This window comes from Onychomys torridus, chromosome 8, assembly GCF_903995425.1.
Source record: "Onychomys torridus chromosome 8, mOncTor1.1, whole genome shotgun sequence".
Lineage (NCBI taxonomy): Eukaryota > Metazoa > Chordata > Mammalia > Rodentia > Cricetidae > Onychomys > Onychomys torridus.
Window position 1 is genome coordinate 89,424,682 of NC_050450.1, and position 19,429 is coordinate 89,444,110.

Sequence of the window (19,429 nt, forward strand, 5' to 3'; positions counted from 1 at the left end):
CATCCCAGCCCATTCTAACACTGGCCTTCCCTCTCCTCTTAAAATTCACCTGCAAGGTCACGGGCCACTGTGCTCTGCCTGAGTCAGAAGCAGTCACTTTCTTCCTCACTTAAGAAAGGACCTCTGTGAAGACAGGAGTTTGGGTGTGGTTTGTGCCTAATGCAGGGTCGAGGACGAAGCCCCCACTGTTGAGGGGTCTCCTTCATTGACAGTTGTAATAATTTACAAGCAAACTCAGATTGCAGCTCATGTCATTTTTCAAAAGTGTGCTTTGTATACAGGATATAGAAACAGTGTTTCTTCATTAAAAAAGATGGAGCATTACCTAGATCTTGCCTTGGCAAGTAAGATGGCCCTGTTAAGTTGTGTGGTTCACATAACTTCTCTGCTTCAACAACCTGAAGGAGCTCCTCTTGAGGCTGGAAGCTTCTGTTTTGAAGACTCCCAGAGCAGCTGTGTGAGGAGCACCTATTGCCTGCCGACGGAGATTTAAAAGAGGAAGGCCTGGAGAGATGGATGAAAGAAGAAAACCGTCACCACCAATTTGGAAAGGCCTAATCATAACTCCTCGACAGCCAAAGCTTAAGTGAAATATCTCACTGTCAGAGAAATAAGGGATGACCAGCAAAAAAGAGCCTACATGACAGCCCAGGAGCCTAGATTCATGCTGCCTGCCAACATGCCACCACTGACACATGCTACCTCCCCTTCAGGGCTGCGCTGAGGCAGTCGATCTCAGAACTGCTTAAAAGTATGTCAGCTTTTTTTTTTTTCTTTTGCCAAATTATCCGTTGATGCTAATTCAGATTGTATACACTATTCCATCTGAGTGAATCCTCTTATGGAGACCAAAACTGAGCAAAGCTGACACCTCTACACTTTATTTCCACCCAATTCGAGAAGAATGTATAGTATTACCCCCTTTCCCTGAATTTTCAATGTCCAAAGTCATTCTAAAATAAGAGGCTGGGCTGGCGAGATGACTTAGCAGTTAACAGCACCACCACTACTACTACCACCACACCACACCACACCACCACACCATCACCACCACCTCCACACCATCACCACCACACCACCACCACCACCACACCACCACCACCCCACCTCCACACCACCACCACCACCACACCACCACCATCACCACCTCACCACCCCCTCCACACCATCACCACCACCACCACCACCCCACCTCCACACCTCCACACCACCACCACCACACCACCACCACCACCACCACCACTACCACCACCATCTCCACCACCACCACCACCACACCACCCCACCACCCCACCACCACCACCACCACCACCATCTCCACCCCCCCACCACCACCACAACCACCACCACCACTTCTTCCTGCAGAAGATCTGGATTGGAGCCCAGCACACACATGGTGGTTCACAACTGTCCATAACTCCAGTTCCAGGATACACATGATACAGACATACATCTGAGCAAAATACACATTAAAAAAAAAAAAAAAAAAAAAAAAAGAGCCAGGAAGACCAAAAGTCTACCTCCTGAGGTGGAAGTAGAAGAGCAGAAGTTTGGGTTGGGGATTTAGCTCAGTGGTAGAGAGCTTGCCTAGCAAGCGTAAGGCCCTGCGTTTGGTCCTCAGCTCAAAAAAAAAAAAAGAAGAGCAGGAGTTCAAGGTTGCTCTTGCTATATAGTAAGTTCAAACCCTGGGCTACCTGAGACCCTTGAAACAACATACAAAAATAAATGCGATTAATAAAAATTAAAAACAAAAAACAAAAAGCCAACTTTTGGGGTGGGCACATATTTCAGTGGGAAAGCACTTTGCTTAAAGTATAGGAAAGCCTGCATCTGATCCCCACCATCACACCCCCTAAAAAGTCAACCATTAAATGTTAATAATATATGTGCCCAACAAGTAGTTCCTCCAGTTTTTTTTTTGAGTGTTTATGACTTAGCATGCCAACTAAATATAGCTTTAGTGCCCAAGGAAGCAGATCTTTTTCATTTTTTTGTTAGAGAGATAATGCTAGTGTACCTGCAGCACTAATCTTAAAAGGTCTTATCAATTAAAAAAAATCCAGAGCCAGGTATTGGGGTGAACGTTGAAAGATCAGAGAAACAGAACAAGCCACATCCAACCTCACCTTGCCAATTCCTCAGCTGATCTCATTTCCTCAAACTGAAAGCCTCTGAGTCCTTATCTGAATGGATCTCAGCTGAACTGCTGCTAAAAACTAAAAGCTTAAAAAGGCTCTATCTGGTTCCTGGTCCTCACGCCCTATATATCTTTCTGCTATATCTTTCTGCTTCCTGCCATCACTTCCTGGGATTAAAAGTGTCTATCACCTTGCCTGGCTGTTTCCAGTGTGGCTTTGAACTCACAGAGATCTAAATGGATCTCTGCCTCTGGAATGATAGGATTAAAGGTGTGAGTGCCACCATTTTCTGGCCTCTATGTTTATCCAGTGGCTATTCTGTTCTCTGACCCCAGATAAGTTTATTAGGGTGTACAATATATTGGGGGACACAATATCACCACAAGTACCCTAGCCTTAAAAATAAATTCTCAGTTAAGTCCAGGGCCAGGAAAAGATGGCATTGTTAGATTATTGACAATCTGTCACCATTCCGCAAAGAAATATATAGGTATAATAGAGATTCAGAAAACAAGAACTCTTGTTTCCTGGAGTGGTGAGATGTTTGTCCTGATAGGTTTAAGTATTTTTAAAAATAAAAGCGGGGTGTGGTGGTACCTGCCTGTAATTCCTGAATTCAGAAGCCTAACTTGACAGTCAGAGTCAGTCAGTCAGTCTGTCTGTCTGTCTGTCTCTCTCCCTCCCCCCACACACACATATAGTGATTTAAATATATATCCTGGAACAATATTCTGAATATTTACTATAGTAAATTAATGGATGGACTTTTTCTAGGAAGGCAAAATTTTCCTTTAGGTCTGCCTGGAGATGTTTACCGTCCATCAGCTTCCAGGCTTGCTTTGGTTTTGGTTCAGCTGCATTATATTCTGACCTTTATTTCTCTTAGATCTTAGGTTGTAGCTTAGGCCTCGGACACACCCAAAAGTCTATATCCAAACAAAGAAAGCAATGTGACCCAGAGCTATTTAGTGTTCGTAACTGTGTACACCTAGTGTTCAGAAGGCTGAAGGAAGGTCATTGCAAGTTTGAGGCCAGCCTGGTCTATAAAGAAAGTTCCAGACCAGCACAGGTGACCCTGTCTCAAAAAACAACCCCCAACCAAAACACAACAAAAAAGAAAACAAACAAACAAACATTATATACATTAAGGAAGGAAGAAACATTATATACATAAGGATACAGGTAGAAGCCAGAAATTGACACTGAGTATCCAACTTGATTTTTAGGAGCTAATCAATTTAGATAAACCGACTGGCCAAAAGCACTGAAGAGCTCCCTGTCTTTAGTGCTGTTGTATCCCCAGAGCTGTGATGACAGGTTGTGTTACTGCTCCTGGCACTTTTGTATGGGTGTAGGTATACATATGGTTGTGCTTGCATGTGTGCGGATATGCTTGCATGGGTGAGTGAGTGTGGAGACCAGAGGACGCCTACCCATCAGGAGTCTACCTCTATGGCCATCTACCCTACTCTCACTGAATCCAGATCGGCCTGTCTCTGCCCCTGCCCAGGAATCCCAGGGATTACAGGTATGTGCTCCACAAATAATTTTCAGGTGGGTTCTAGGGATCTGAACTCAGGTCCTTTTGTTTGCATGGAAAAGACGTTACTGACTGGGTCATCTCTCCAGCCTCAGGAAGGAGTTCCGTGTAAACAAAGATGTCACTTAGACGCCACAGACTGACATTTCTTACCTTCCCACTCTTGTCTCTTTATTTTTACTGGTGGAACTATCTGGAGGTTGTGGTTGGAACTTGTCAGCAGAAACGCATGCTGGATTCCGGCTTACAGGATTCTCATTAATGTTCTTTGAAGTTAAAATTGCTTTAAATGGAATGAGAAAAATCTATTTTACTTATTGGTTTTGATGGTCTTAATTTGGGTTAGGTTATTGATTTTGTTTTAAAAGCAGCCATCTGCAACAATCAGACTGGTTCTTTTTTCTTTGTGTGTGTGTGTGTGTGTCACCGTGTGTGGTGTGTGGTGTGTGGTGTGTGTGTGTGTGTGTGTGTGTGTGTGTGTGTGTATGTGAGATGGGACTCTCATGACCCTCCTGCCTCCATCTTTGCAGCAGACTTTACCAGGATGTGCCAGAACAAGTGACAGGGACAGACCCACACAGCCAAGGGCATCACCAAGCTTCTCCTCGTCCTGCCTGTACTGCACAGCCAAGGGCAGGCTGCCTGCTGTGTGCCAGCACACCTGACTGTCTGTACCACATTGGACCAAAGGCTCCACACATGTCAGTCAGGCAGTCTACCCACCGAACTATAATTAAACAAATATAGTAGATAAAAATGATCCGATACAAGTAGTTCAACAGACAAATGCCAGCACCAGGTAGAAGGAAAAAATTATAAAATAGTAAGAATAAGGGAAAAACCTTTAAGATTTGGTAAATGGAGTTACTCAATCACCACAGACTGAAAACAAAGCATGCGTCTTTCATTTTTGGCCCTGGGTGATAAGAAAGCAAGAATATATAATTCATTCTTATCTCAGAAGCAAACGGAATTCTGCCCAAATCTCCTCTGCTAACAGGAAAGCAAAAGTACTGAGAAGCACAAGGCACATCTCCTGCTCCATCTTCCATCAAAGACTGCACAAGATACAGGCTGAAACTTGAAGATGTGGGGGAGCAGCAAAGAGTCAGATGAGATGACATTTGCCTCGAATTTTCAATTACTGGGAAACAAACACAACAAAAACCAAGCCCACCAACAACAGCACATGCGAGGCGCATACATCCTCAAGGTGCTGGTTGATGAGGAATCTTGGGCAATATAAGGAGTTAATAAGGAAAGGCACAGGAATGGGAAGATCTAACAGACCCAAGGCAAGGTTCTGGCATGTGCTAGCCCCTTTGAGAAAATGGCTTAAAGGAAAAAATGAACTCATTCTGGAGACCAGGCTGGCAGTAAACTTACAGATCCGCTTGCCTCTGCCCCCTAAGGGCTGGGAATTAAAGGCACATGCTATTATGCACAGCAGAAGAAATATTTAAACATCAATTAATTGAAAATTAATATCTTCTATCCTATTAAAAGCCACTGAAATCTAGATGTGATGGGGCACACCTTTTATCCTAGCACTTGGTAGGAGAGGCAGAGGAATCTCTGTGATTTCTAGGCCAACCAAGGCTACACAGTGAGACCTTATCTCAAAAACCAACCAACCAACCAACCAACCAAATGTACTTAGAGTATCTTCTAGCCACTAAAAAGACTGGTGATCAGGCCTAGTGTCAGAGACAGGAAGATCCAGAGTGAGTTCCAGGTCAGTCAGGGTTACACAGTAAAATCCTGCTAAGGGAAACAAAACAAAACAAAACACACACACACACACACACACACACACACACACACACACACACACACACACACACACACAAACAGGGTACATAAGCCATTTATCTCAGCTAATCCCAACTCATTCAGCTTTCACAGGGAAGAATTCCAGAAGACTGAACAAGTGTTTCCAGGAGTAAACACACTGCAGCTGAAAAGCTTAGATTTCTCTGAAAAATCCCTTCTACCACAATCTCACAAATGCTGTTTGCCCCCTGAATGACAGGGAGTGGTATGTGCGTGCCTGTCACGTAAGAACCAAATCTACAGAGAAAGGTAATTTATACTGGGTATGTATAAATTTGTTCACAAATATCATGCAGGTTGTGGAATAAACCTTAGACAAACAGGAAGATCTGTGCAGAAGAGCAGGACACTGATTTTAAGACCCCAGGGAAGGGGCTTTCATCATCCTTAAGTATACTAGGTCATGGGCTGGGGAGATGGCTCAGTGATTAAAATGCTTGCTACACACGTCTGAGGACCAGAGTTTGGATCCCCAAAATTCACATAAGTGCTGGCTGGGCCTGACAGTCACATGTAATTCCAGCCTAGGATAGCAGAGACAAAGGATCCTCAAAACAAGCTGCCTAGGGAGACTTGCCACGACAGCAGATTCTAGGGTTGACTGAGAGACCCTGCACCAGTGAATTAAAGTGCAATAGCCAAGGAGAATGACTAATACCAACCTCTGGCCTCCACATACCACACACGCAAACATGCATACATACAATGAGAATGAAAATGAGAAAGGAATACAAAATCTTAAGAATAATATAAACAGTGGCTGGAGAGATGGCTCAGAATTTAGGAGTAACGGTTGCTTTCTAGAAGCCCCAGGTTCAATTCCCAGCATGTACACGGCGGCTCACAATTATCTTTAACTCCAGTTCCAAGGGATCCAGAGACATCCTATTCTGGCCTCCGTGGGCAATGCATAACAACATACCATACACATTAAAAAAATTTCAAAAAAAAAAGTATATAAATTTAAATAGCCACTAGCTAAAAGTAATGTACCAATGTTGATTTTTTAGTTTTGAGAAAAGAATGATGATGGTCTAGGAATGTAACTTGGTAGAGTGCATACCTAGCGTTCATGAATCCCTGGGTTCGAGCCCCAGCACTGCATAAAACAAGCATGGTAGTGCTCACGCATACATAATTTTAACACTTGGCTAATGGAAAAACCATCAGCAGTTCAAGCTTGTCATGTGCTCAGTGTGGTCTCATATGCATCTGAGACCCAGTGCTGGGGGTAAGGTTGGGGTGCAAAGACAAAAGGATTGCTTCCAGCCAGGCCCAAAATAAATGCAAACTACAGATCTGGGGGAAGACACTACCTCAGAGAAGTAAGAGGTCACCCATGTGTGCACACCTGCACACACACCTGCACATACACTACACACATATACAGCACATTCACCCAACAAACGATTTCAATGATAACGTTAAGGTAACATCAGGAACAAACTACCCTGGTGCCAGGAGTCACTGGGAATGCTCCATACTGTCACTGTACCTTTCTCGTAAACCTTCTTAATCCTGGTGCTTATCCACATTAAAAGTATCTGTTTGTGTGCTTGAGACAGAATCTATGTAGTCCTGTCCTAGATCCTAGAGCTCACTATGTGAGCCAGACTGGCCTTGGACTCAGAGATCCTCCTGCATCTGCCTTTTTGAGTGCTGTGACTAAGTATCTTTAAAAGGAAAAGGAAATCAAGTTTTTCTTAATGCATCAGCCTAAGGAGAGAAAGGCTCAAAACTGGAATTGGTATTGACAGTAAAGTATTTTAGAAAGAGCCACAAAGAAACATTTTTATTTTTTTTTTCACAAAGCAACATTTTATCTACAGATATTCAGTGGGGGGAAAAAAACAACAACAAACTAACATGTATGCCAAATACGAGGCAGTAAGTCTAGGCAGATATTGAAAGCCAGACAGTAACAATTCTTATCTTGTGCATCAGAACTGAAAGTCTTGTCTATTTTCACAATAAAACAGTTGACAGTAGCCCAGAGATAACTGTACTGGGGACGGGACTCTGGGCTTCATTATCTGGTGATGAACTCCATGAAGATGCAGTTACAAAGAAAGTATTTAAGGAAATACATTTTTGAAGCAGTGCCATGGCAACAGAGTTCCCAGCTTCCCTTGCATGAGCTACTGTTTCTTTCTGAACAGAAAAACATTACAAGGCACAAGTGGAGACCAAGGTCACTATACTGAATAATGAACAGACAGTCCCTAGAAAGAGTCCAAGGAGGCCGTAGGGCCCCCAGAGGACAGTGGAGGAAGTGCTAGAGGAGGAACTGGGGTACCAAGTCAGGTGGGACTCTGAGACTTGGGGAGAAACTCCAGGAGTTTTCCACCTTGTCAGTCCCTAAGCACCAACTCCTCCTGTGGGTGTCCTACCAGACACTCTAAATGAAAGCTCCCTTAACTCCCTACCACTCTGCCTCCACACCCCAAGTGCTGGGATGTCCAAACAAGCCTGCGCTCCAACTGAGAACTCAAGGTGCAGCTCCTGAAATAGGAGATCTTATCTTTCAAACAAGAAAACACATGAAATAGGTCTTTGCTTTGTGAGCTGACACTGTAAGGAGTACATTTTCTCATAGCATTCTGAAATTATGGGGTTACCTATAACCAACCTCCCCGACAATTAAGAACAGGACTGTTTCTATTTTCTATGGGGTCTTTCTATTTTCTATAGCATCGCCTTGTAAACACGCAGAGAACGACATGAATGAATATTTTGGGTTCCTCTGAATGGAACATCACTTGTGAGCAGGGGCTAGCAATAAGGCTCCCAAATTACTCATAGAGCAACTCAGTAAATATGTGCTGAGCAAAGATCACACAAGGTTGGAACTCAGTCCTCACTTTCTGAAGGAAATAGAGGGTGAAGGGAAGGAAATTTCCTTATGATACTGGCATTTGCTTGGTATTACAGACCTGTTCCTGGTGCGTTCTGCTCTGGATTTGGCGGGTCTTCGGGGGCACAAGGGTCAGCTATGAGTGGGGGGGAGTGGCCAGAAGGCTGGTTCCCTTGCTGCTCCAGCACGGCTTCCAGGTGGGCCATCTCCTGCCGGAGCTTGATCAGGTTATCTTTCATGGTAGCCCTCTGCTGTAAAACCAAAGAACACCAAGAGTCACACCAATTAATTTTAGCATGGGAACTGAAATTACCTAGTATGGAATTAGGGGTTCTGGTTGAATATTTTTTAATCCAACCATACTTGTGTGGTTAATGACTTTGAAATTACTTCAAAATGATGTTGGAGGAGGGCGCATCCTCCAACGTTCCCAAATAGACTTGCTTCATTGTAGCTCGATATTTTCTTTTAAAGATGAAAGAAAAGAGAAAAACAAAATACAGTAACAATACTTTAGGCTTAAAATTTGCAAGAATCTGTTAACATCTTACATAAGCTATGCTTCAAAGATTTGATATTGTAAGATTAGTTCACAAAAAAAATGTGATTTATTTTTTTTATAAATTCTTTAATGGTCAGTCAGTGGTGTCACACGCCTTTAATCTCAGCACTTTAAAGGCAGAGGCAGATGGATGTCTGTGAGTTTGAGGCCAGCCTTGTCTACAGAGAGTTCCTGGATAGCCAGGGCTACACAGAGAAATCCTGTCTCAAAAACAGAACAAGGGCTGGAGAGATGGCTCAGAGGTTAAGAGCACTGGCTGCTCTTCCAAAAGTCCTGAGTTCAATTCCCAGCAACCACATGGTCCCTCACAACCCTGTAATAAGATCTGGTGCCCTCTTCTGGCCTAAAGGTTCTGCCTACAGGGATACATGCAGGCAGAACACGGTGTGTGTGTGTGTGTGTGTGTGTGTGTGTGTGTGTGTGTGTGTGTGTGTGTGTGTGTAATAAAGTCTTCAAAAGAAAACTGTACAGATGTTTTGTCTGCACATGCATGCCTGGAACTCTCAGAGGTCACAAGAAGGCAATGTATCCACTAGAATAGGAGTTGTGAGCCATCATATAGGAGTTGGGAACTGAACCCAGGTCTTCCATAAGAGCAGCAAGTGCTCTTAACTGCTGAGCCATCTTCCGAGCCCCTGATTCATTTATTATTATTTTATTTTTAGAATATTTGTAGCTGAGAGTAGGTCATGACGCTGTACTCAGCTCCAAGTGTATTTAACTTTTTAAATGGATGAAGTGTTCAGTAATCTCCTATGACAGTCTAGAAAGCTTGTAACAACAGCTTCTATTTTTTCTTGCCCCATGTGGCCACTGCTCCGCACCCCTGCCAACAGCCTGGTCTACATAGGGAGTTTCAGGCTGGCCAGGGCTACAGTGAGACCCTGTCACAAATAATTTATCAAGTCTAATGTATTTAGCAAGCAAAGAACATAGGCATAAGAGGAATTTTCCAAAACCTATGTTTCTTCACCACTTTTAGAAGGAATGTTGATGCTGTTTTTCAGCGTCGAGGGAGATGGAATCTGTTTCACCTTCTGTTCCTTTCTTCTGACCCTTGTAACGACTTTGCTCTTCATTAAAAAGAAGCCATTCTCTTCCTGCAGCCACACTAAATTCATAGTTCTCAGGAGGATTTTATGACCAAACAACAAAACGAAACTGTATTTCTAGCCTCACAAAGGTTCCCACTGCTGCTCTCTCTGGGACTGTATTGCTGCCAACATCTGCGGTGACGCCAGTGCCACCACGTGGTGCCTGAGTGCTGACGTCACTGATCCAGCCCTAGCCAAGGCCCCACACAGACGATGGACCAAGGCTTTAAAAGCCGAATTATTCAGCACCCACAACCACCCCAGCTAACTTCCTGGCGGCCATTAAACACCAGAAAATCAGGGGAAAGGCAATCGGAGCACAGGGGCAGGGCCCTGCTTTTGGGTGTCCCAGTAGGAATAATGTGTAGGCAAATTCTACTACAGGTAATTGCTCAGCTGCAGGAGGCAGGAAAGCCAGACAGGATTCCAAGTCTGAACTAACTCTTTAGTACGCTCTCTTCTTCTGTTCTATTCCCACAATGCTGCTCTCACACTTTAATATTGACATTGCCAAAGTTTCCAAAAAGCTATGTTTATCAAGTCTCTTTTGTCCAAAAGGGCCTTAAGTGGCAGAATACAGCTCAGGTAATAAGTTAGTATTTCTGCACATTAAAGAACTGTTAGTCTTTACTGCCCTCAGGACAAAGTCCAAATCCCTAAACACACCATCCGAAGTCCACCCACACCCTGATCTTATCTGTCATTTCCTTTGAGCACTTCCACAAGCCTTGTTTTCTAGAGACACAGGATTAGTCAGCGATGCCCAGGCCTTCCATGCTTCTGAGTCTTTCCTCAGATATTGCCGCCCTTCTTTTCCCACTTGGTAAACTTATCTCGTCTTTCAAAGCCCAGCTTCGAAGTCTTCATTGGACGTCCCCACCAACTGTCTATCAGGGACAGTGTGCCTCATGACTTGGCTCAGGCTGCCAATGCATCAGTATACTCCGGGGGACACACAACTTTCTGGATGGGAGGAATCTTCTCTTGTTTATTGTTTTATTTTTAAAACAGGCCTATGTATCTCAGGCTAGCTTGAAACTTAAGATTCTCCTTCCTAAGCTTTCCTCAGGCCGGGAATGCTAAGGTTATGGGTGTACAAGGTGTGCAACACCATGCCTGATTCCACTATTTAGTAGAGAGTAAGTTCTTAGCAAACATTTAATGCGGAAATGAATAAATGGATGGATTAGTCTTGGGGGTAGGAAGGCTGGCAAGATGGTTCAGTGGGTAGAGGTACTTGCCACCAAGCCTAGACTTGAGTTCCATCCCTGGGACCTACATGGTAGGGGAAGACAATCTTACATTTTCACCTGCCTGCCGTGGAATATGCATGTACATGCACACAATAAGCATCAAAAAGGTATATTAATGATATCAGATTAGGTGTTACCTATCATCTATTACTCCTCAGCTCTATATAAACAGAGGGGAAAGGTCCCATTTCAATCATTTTGCTTGTTTGTACTAGTCCAGATTAAAGTTCCCTGTTTTGAATAGATACTTGATAAAAACACTTTAAAAATGAATACTGAACAAATAATAAACATATTTCTGGGAATAAGATCAGAGATATAAGAAACGACGAAGTAGTTTATTGAATGTCAAATATAATACAGTATGTCTAAGACAGATGGAATAAAAAGCTGGAACCTAAAAAACAAACAGCCAAGGGACAGAATTAGGTGACAGACATATTGCTGGGGCCCCAGATCTACATCCAGAAAAGATCAGAGGAACTGAACATAGAGAGAAGACCTCTAAAGTCTTCTAATCTTTCTGATCACTATGGCAATCTTGCAAAAGTAGAGAATTTGAGTGATAAACAAGGCCCAGGCTTCAGGCCTAGGATTTACTCTGAACAGAGAACGGTCTGTAGGAGCCAAGTCCTCTCCATTGTCATCCTCACAGGAACGCCAAGAGTTTAAAAGACGTCAGCACTGGACACCACCTAGTGTTGGCAGAGGTACAGGAAAGTGGGAACGCCAAACACTACAGGAGCTGGAAGCACAGGCTGGCTTAGTCCTTCTAAAGAACAGTAGGACACTATGTGTCACACACCAAAATCATCAAGATGTGGTATCTAGCAATCAGGATGTCTACTAGAGTGCTACGCCTAATAGCAATGGTGCCTCTTAGCCCAGACCTTAATAGGCAGCAAAGGGGCAAATCAATCATTACACACTCAAACAACAGAAAGCTATACAGTAACTAAAAAGACGCCAGACGTGATGGTGAACTCCTGTAATTCCAGCATTCAAGATGCAGAGGCAGGACCTCAAGTTCAAAGCCAGCCTTAGATATAACAAAATGAGATGCTTTTTTTTTTTTTTTTTTTTGGTTTTTTCGAGACAGGGTTTCTCTATAGCTTTGGAGGCTGTCCTGGAACTCACAGAGATCCGCCTGCCTCTGACTTCTGAGTGCTGGGATTGCAGGCGTGCGCCACCACCGCCGGGCATGAGATGCTGTCTTAACAAATAAAAACACCCCTGACCCCCAATATAGTCATCGAGGTTGGGGAGGTAGCTCCATCGTATAGTGCTAGCCTAGAATACACAATTCCTAGCACAATTAATAGAATATTAATAAGATAAAAAGTCACTGTCAAATTTTAATGACACGATAAAAGGTAAATCACAATATTAATATGTAGAATATTAGTTAATATTTATTTGTTTTTTTGTTTGTTTGTTTTTTGAGGCAGGGTCTCGCTTTGCAGCCCTGGCTGGCCTGGAGCTCACAACATAAACCAGGATGACCTGGAATTCACAGAGATTCACCTGCCTCTACCTCTGGAGTACTGGGACTAATGGGGTGTGTTACCATGCTTGGCTCTCTTTTCTGAGTTTTTGATGACAACAAGAATGACTTTAGGAATATTATGAATTCCTAGTTTCACTTACTTTAGTACTTTTTAGGAACAGAAGAAAAATCACTCCTAAGTTGGCAGCTAAAAGCACATTTATGCTTCAGGAGAGAAAGCAAAAGCTCCATCAGGATGATTCAAAAGGTTCCAAATAACTCCATCTTAACAGTGTACCTGCTGGACCAGGGAGGTGGCCCAAAGCATAAAAGCACCTGCTACCACATGTGAGGGCCTGATTTGATCCCCAGAACAACTTCCATAAGGTGTCACTGACCTCCACACATTTACCCTGGTGGCAGACACACCCACATACGATCACAATTCAAGGAAGATAAGCAAATCAAGTGAAACCATACAGTTAGGTACAGAGACCTCTGACCAGTCTCATGCCAGAACCACTGTGTACTCTGCATCGGACCCGTGCAGGGACACAGAGGGAACCCTAGGAAGTGGCCCAGCTAGTGAGATCAACACAGGAAAGAAAGGCTTAGATGAATCCAAGGTTGGGATAGTAGTTTGGGAAATTTTGGTGTCACTTTTACAAAAGGAAAACGAGGTGACAGCACCAGGTTCTGGCTGTGAGAAAGATATTGCTCTTCCTCAGGGACAGAATCGGTCACACAACCGAATGCTGCAGATTTAGGAAAACTGCAGTCCCTTACAAACATCACCAGTCACTAGTCCCTTACCAGGTCCAGGAATGAATACCACGTACGTTCTTCTCTAATGAGGAAGAGACGACATAGCACCAACAAGCAACTAGACTATCAAAGACAAAAATAAATATCCACAACACAGCGAAAGGTAAGATGCTCTCTAGTGGAAAGGCAGGCCTGTACGTTTCAATTAGGTTCTGAGAATAAATATATCCCTTTTGACACAATAGTGCTTTCATGTAATTTTGCTATGGGGCAAGTAGGTTTTAAAGATCTGGCTTATTCAGTCAGGTGGTAGTGGTGAATGTCTTTAATCCCAGCAGAGGCAGGTGGATCTCTGTGAGTTCGAGGCCAGCTTGGTCTACAGGGTGAGTTCCAGGACAGCCAAGGCTACACAGAGAAACCCTGTCTGGGGGTTGGGAGGAATCTTAAAAGTTAGTACTCAGTGTTTTACAGTGAGTTAGATGGTATCAAAGCTATAAAAGGTATCGAGTTCCACTAGGGTATTCTAAAACAAAAAACAAAAAACAAAACCTCATTTGAGTTTACAAGGCATCATGCACACTTGTTAGGCTATTAATCCAGAGATGACATTAGCAGGCGTAAGATGTAGGGTTCATACCACCATATACAAAGGACACCATCAACTTGCGAATGCTTCTTACCTGAGTGGTTAAAATCTCACTCTGGGAGCCATCTTCAGAAAGGTTGGTTTCACTCTCATACCCAGACGCCGCTTCACCTGGAACGACAGTGAAGTCAGTCATGTGGAGCAGCGTGTGAACTCTGCAGCCTGCAGTGTCTATCTGTCTGTCCTTTTCACAGCACCTGTCTCACTATCACGTCATACAAATGACCAGATTCGGGATGCTCATTTCCGGGCAGTACTCCTACAACAGGCTGGGTGTGGTGAGGAATGCATTTAATCCCAGATTTGGGGAGGCAAAGGCAGGCAGATATCTGCTCCAGGCCAGCCAGGGCTACATAGAGAGATCATGTCTTAAAAAAAAAAAAACACAAACAAATCAGAAAAATCCTACAATAAAACCCAGAAGCAATTAAGTCATTCAAGTTCATCCTATCAGACATTCTGGCTGCATGAAGTCATTAAAAAAAAATTTTTTTTTTTTTTTTTTGAGACAGGGTTTCTCTGTGTAGCTTTACACCTTTCCTGGAGCTCACTTGGTAGCCCAGGCTGGCCTCGAACTCACAGAGATCCACCTACCTCTGCCTCCCGAGTGCTGGGAATAAAGGCGTGCACCACCAACGCCAGGCAAGATTTTATTTTTATGATTTTTAATTATGTGTATGTTGTGTGTCTGTGTGGGTTACTTATATGTGAACATAGCAGGTACCTGTGGAAGTCAGAGGCATTAGATCCCCGCTGGAGTTACAGGTAGTTAGTCATGGATGCTAGGAACCAAACTTAGATGTATTGCAAGAAAGTACCTACTCTTTTTATCCCTTTTTATGTATTTATTTATTTTTTAATGTGCACTGGTGTTTTGCTTGCATGTGTATCTATATGAGGGTGCTGGGAATTGAACCCAGGTCCTCTGGGAAGAGCAGCCAGTGCTCTTAGCAGCTGAGCCACCTCTCTAGGCCCTCCACCATGACCAAAGAGTGCCTGTTCTTAACCACCCCATCTCTCCAGGTCCAGGATGGACTTTTGACTTAAGGAAAAGAACTGTGGGAAGAACATCTTTCAGCTGATCTGACTGTACTTGGAAACCCGTAACCACTCAGCTCACTTCTGTAGACTGACACACACAAACAACACCACTACCTGAATCTGGGATTATAATATCCTCTTCTTCATCGCTGTCTTCTTCTAGGCAAGTTCCCATTTCCTCATCTGAAATCAATTCCTTGTCACTTGCCAATCCCTCGTTCTCAGACTGGTGACGCGTCTGTTTGGAAGGAGGATGGCACAAGGGGTCCTGGGAACCTGCATTTGCAGCTGCATCTTGCGCAGCACTGTGCTGGGAGAACATGCTGCCAGAGCATTTGGCATCCTCACCAAGGTGATGCTCCTGAGAATCCTCTACCAAGATCACCTCGTTACTGTCATCACTGATGGTGCACTTCCACGGCACCCGGGTCCCTGCTGCCTTGTCAGACAGACACTGTGTCCCAACACTGCTCTGTCTGGTAAGGTCAGGTGTATTGCTTACTCTGCCAAGCAAGTGCTGGAAGCTAGGAAGATCTTCATCCTCACATTCACTCTCTTCTGAGGACTCTAACTTCCTATACCCTCTATGGAGACTCCGAACCAGCAATGCATGGGTTAAAGGGCTAGGACTCCTACTCAACTCTCTTCTCTGGACACTGCCATTAAAAACAGCAGACTTCTCCAGAATGTCACCTTCACTGAAGCTAGTGTTTTCCTGTATTTCAACATCATCCAACAGGTCATCAGGTGTCTCAGAACAAACCTGGAAAACATTACCACTCCCCATAGGTTGTTCGAGCTTATCTGAGAACAGACACGGAGAGAAGTCTGCACCAACAGCCTTACCTTCCTGCTTTTTTATTTCAAGATTTTTATAATCACTTCCAGGAAAACTTTGCTTACAGATTCCAGGTTGCATAAGACCTAATGGAAGCATAGTGTTTAACTTAGTTCCTCTGCTTCTACCGAGTTGACCTTGGACGTTTTCACCACTGGAACATACTTCATTAATACTGCCCGAGCTGGCTTCTTGACAAGCATTTTCCCTGTTGTTTTGGCTAATTGTGTGTATTTTACTTTGAACAACCGTCTCATTTCCCATGGCCTTTTCAGTTAACAATGTATGTTTCTCAACTTGTCTCTCTGACAGAGTTTTCCTATGGTCAGTCTTCACAGAGGATGTGATGGGAGAAACTGATTGTTTAAGACGTGAGTTTTGTGGCATTCCGGGGTTACCCGCAGTGCGGAGATCATTTTCATTGTTTCTGCACTGAGCTGATGGACAAAGCCTGGACACTCCAGTACACACTGAATCAGCGCTTGGCTTCCCTTCCCGATGAAGCAGAGGTAAGTCCATTGAGGCAGTCACTGCTTGTCCACAACTGATTTCAGACTCTTCATGTCCCTGAATTTCTTCTTTTTGTTCACCCTCAGAAGTCACTTTTGCACTCACTTCCCTTAAGAATGTGGATGAAGCACAGGCTTTTATACACTCCTTTTGGGGATCTCCTGGTTTGGAAAATAAAGTAAATGACTGACGCTTCGGAACTTGAAATGTATTCTGTAAATACTGAGTATCAAGTTCACTCTCTTCCATTTCTGTCTCCTGAATGTGGCTAAGCCCATGTCTCAGTGGATGCTTGAAGCACTCAGTGCCGCTTCCAGCACCTTTAGAACCCTGGACCAGTTCCTTGGGGTTTTCACTTGCTACAAACTGAGTCATACACTGACTTGATCCTGTTTTTGCATATCTGGCAGTGTTAGCTTCCAGTAATGACGTACTGTTCTGCATGTCATCATCAGTGTCAGGGACCAACGAAACACTGGTACTCTCCTCAGACCTCTCAGTGGGCAAACCTTGCTCTCCATCCAGCACCAGACCCTTCAGGTCTTTGGTGCTATTGGACATTTGGCTTAGTTCCAGTCTCTCCACTTCTTTTCTTTGAGGGCTAGGACTGACAGGCCCTTGAGGTTCGTTAGAACTTGGACAGTTATTTAATAAACCAGGGATGTTTGTTAATTTCTCCTCTGGGAAAGCATCACTGGCCCTTCTCTTCCTTATTTGTTCATTTGGCTCATTATTCTTCTTGGCATCTGCTGCAGGTTCTGTGTCCACTGCGAGCTGAGGCTTTCTAATGTGCCTGACTGGCATTTGGTTGGAATTGTTTTTCTTTGTTTCTTCACCACTACTACAACTATCAATTTGAAATTCGGTACAAGTAGGTGGGCTGGGATTCCCACTGACTGGTTCAAGTGCAAGAACACATTTGGTGGAAGATTTCCTCCTCAGCCTATTTTTCTTCAGAGCTTTTGAATTGCAGACGTTTAATTCCAGCTCCAAATCACTTAAACTGTTGCTTATAGCTTTGGCTTTAGCTGTAAAAACAGACTCTTTTCCCAGTGATCTTATTGGATTAACATTTCTCTCTTTCTGAAGATTACTGCCTTTTGTCTGGTTCTCAAGACCATTACTGGTAATACCCACCACTTGGCCATTGGGCTCCATTTGGTCAGTTCCCTGATTTGTATTTTCAGGGGTCTTTGGAATAACTGTTATATCTGCTTTCTTGATAAAATCCTCAGGCTGAAGGCATGCCGTTCTCCTTTTACGTTTTAATTTATTTGTGAAGGGGTTCGCTTGTGTTATCTGTGGTTCTGTAGTATATGTGCCTAGAATTTCAGTTACATGGTTCAAGTGAGGGAGGCTTCCCTTTCTCTGATATGTCTTCCCAAATATTTTATCTTTGATATCAGTCTCTGCTGGTTTGGAGAAGTCTCTTTCACTCTTACACATTAACACGTTATGGGGATCAGGGGCCACTAAGTCTGTGTCCTTTAAAGAACTGGAACCTCCATCTACTTCATTTGAAACTTCCAACACAGCGGCTGCGTGAGCACTTGACTCCTGCCTCCTGTCAGGAGTGCCGTCAGGAGTTAACCTTTCTCCAGCCTTGGAAAACCACTCATTAACTTTCTGAATGCTGCTATTTAGTGCTATCCAAGGAACATCTTGGGTAGCTCTAGGATTCTCAGGGCACAGACTTTCCTGATTATTCCATTTTTTCCTCCCACAGAGGGACTCAGCATCCAGATCTACCTTTTTCTCAGTGCTGGGAATCTGCCTATCATTACATGTTTCTTTACTCTCAGCCCATCTGTTCTGTTGGCTCCTTGCTAAGCCAGACTGTTTGCTTCCATTAGAGAATCCAGCCTTTTCTACATTCATTCTGTCTTCAGCGAGTAATAAACTGCTGCTCTCCTGCTGTAATGAGCTGGCATGAATATCTGTGCCACATGGCTCCACATGTAAGTTTGAAACAGAAATACCCTGACATTTTTCTGGATGCCTTTCAGTTGCATGATTCTCAATGGGGTTCAAATCTTTATTACTGCATTGATGCTGTTCAATATCTGTTAGGTCCTCAGAAAACTCACAAGCAGCTGAAATATACAAAATAACAAGGTACTTAAAAATGGAATTATCATGAGAAAATACATTCTTAATTAATTACAACTTGGGAGTAGAAATCAATCCACTAACCATACTTTTAAAATTTTTACATTAAAGAAAGTTTTAAGAGTATAAATGTTTTGCTTGCATGTACGTATATGCACCACAGGCATGCCTGGTGCTCACAGAAGACAGAAGAGGATTTCAGATCCCTTTTGGTGCTGGGAACCAAACCCAGGTCTTCCTCAAGAGCAACAAATTCTCTTTAACTGCTGAGCCATCTCTGCAGCCCCAATCCACTGGCTTTTTGTTTGTTTGTTTGTTTTCTGAGATAGGGTTTCTCTGTGTAGCTGTCCTGGAACTCACTATGTAGACCAGGCTGGCCTCAAACTCACAGAGATCCGCCTGCCTCTGCCTCCCAAGTGCTGGGATCAAAGGTATGCACTGCTATCACCCAGCTTCCACTGGCTTTAGGGGAGCTAATGTCATAAACTACAAGTATACTGAAGATCTAGCTCATACTCTTTCATGTAGCCCCATTATGTAGAGTCTAATATTTTCCTAAATAGGATAATTCAATCATATCTCCTATTCCCTAGTCTCTTAAGATTGAACAAAAAGCAGATTATTCAATCAACAGACTTCAACTTTTCTGTTCTGTTTGCAGACTCATATGCTCCAATTTTAAAACTATCAGGCAGCTAGATGTGGTATTCCATCACCGAGAAGGTTAAGGCAAAAAAAAAAACAAAAAAAAACACAACCC

The 19,429-nt window shown here is 43.5% G+C and overlaps 1 protein-coding gene across 1 annotated transcript in view; it reads right to left on the minus strand.

Moving 5' to 3' along the window:
- Brca1 (BRCA1 DNA repair associated) overlaps positions 1 to 19,429 on the minus strand; it is a 68,217-nt gene that overhangs the window by 23,274 nt on the left and 25,514 nt on the right. The window contains exons 10-14 of the mRNA XM_036194496.1: positions 15,327 to 18,653; positions 14,206 to 14,282; positions 8,445 to 8,616; positions 3,832 to 3,961; positions 326 to 504 (exon numbers count right to left, since the gene is read on the minus strand). Coding sequence (XP_036050389.1) covers positions 326 to 504; positions 3,832 to 3,961; positions 8,445 to 8,616; positions 14,206 to 14,282; positions 15,327 to 18,653 — 3,885 coding nt within the window. The remainder of the gene's footprint in view (positions 1 to 325; positions 505 to 3,831; positions 3,962 to 8,444; positions 8,617 to 14,205; positions 14,283 to 15,326; positions 18,654 to 19,429) is intronic.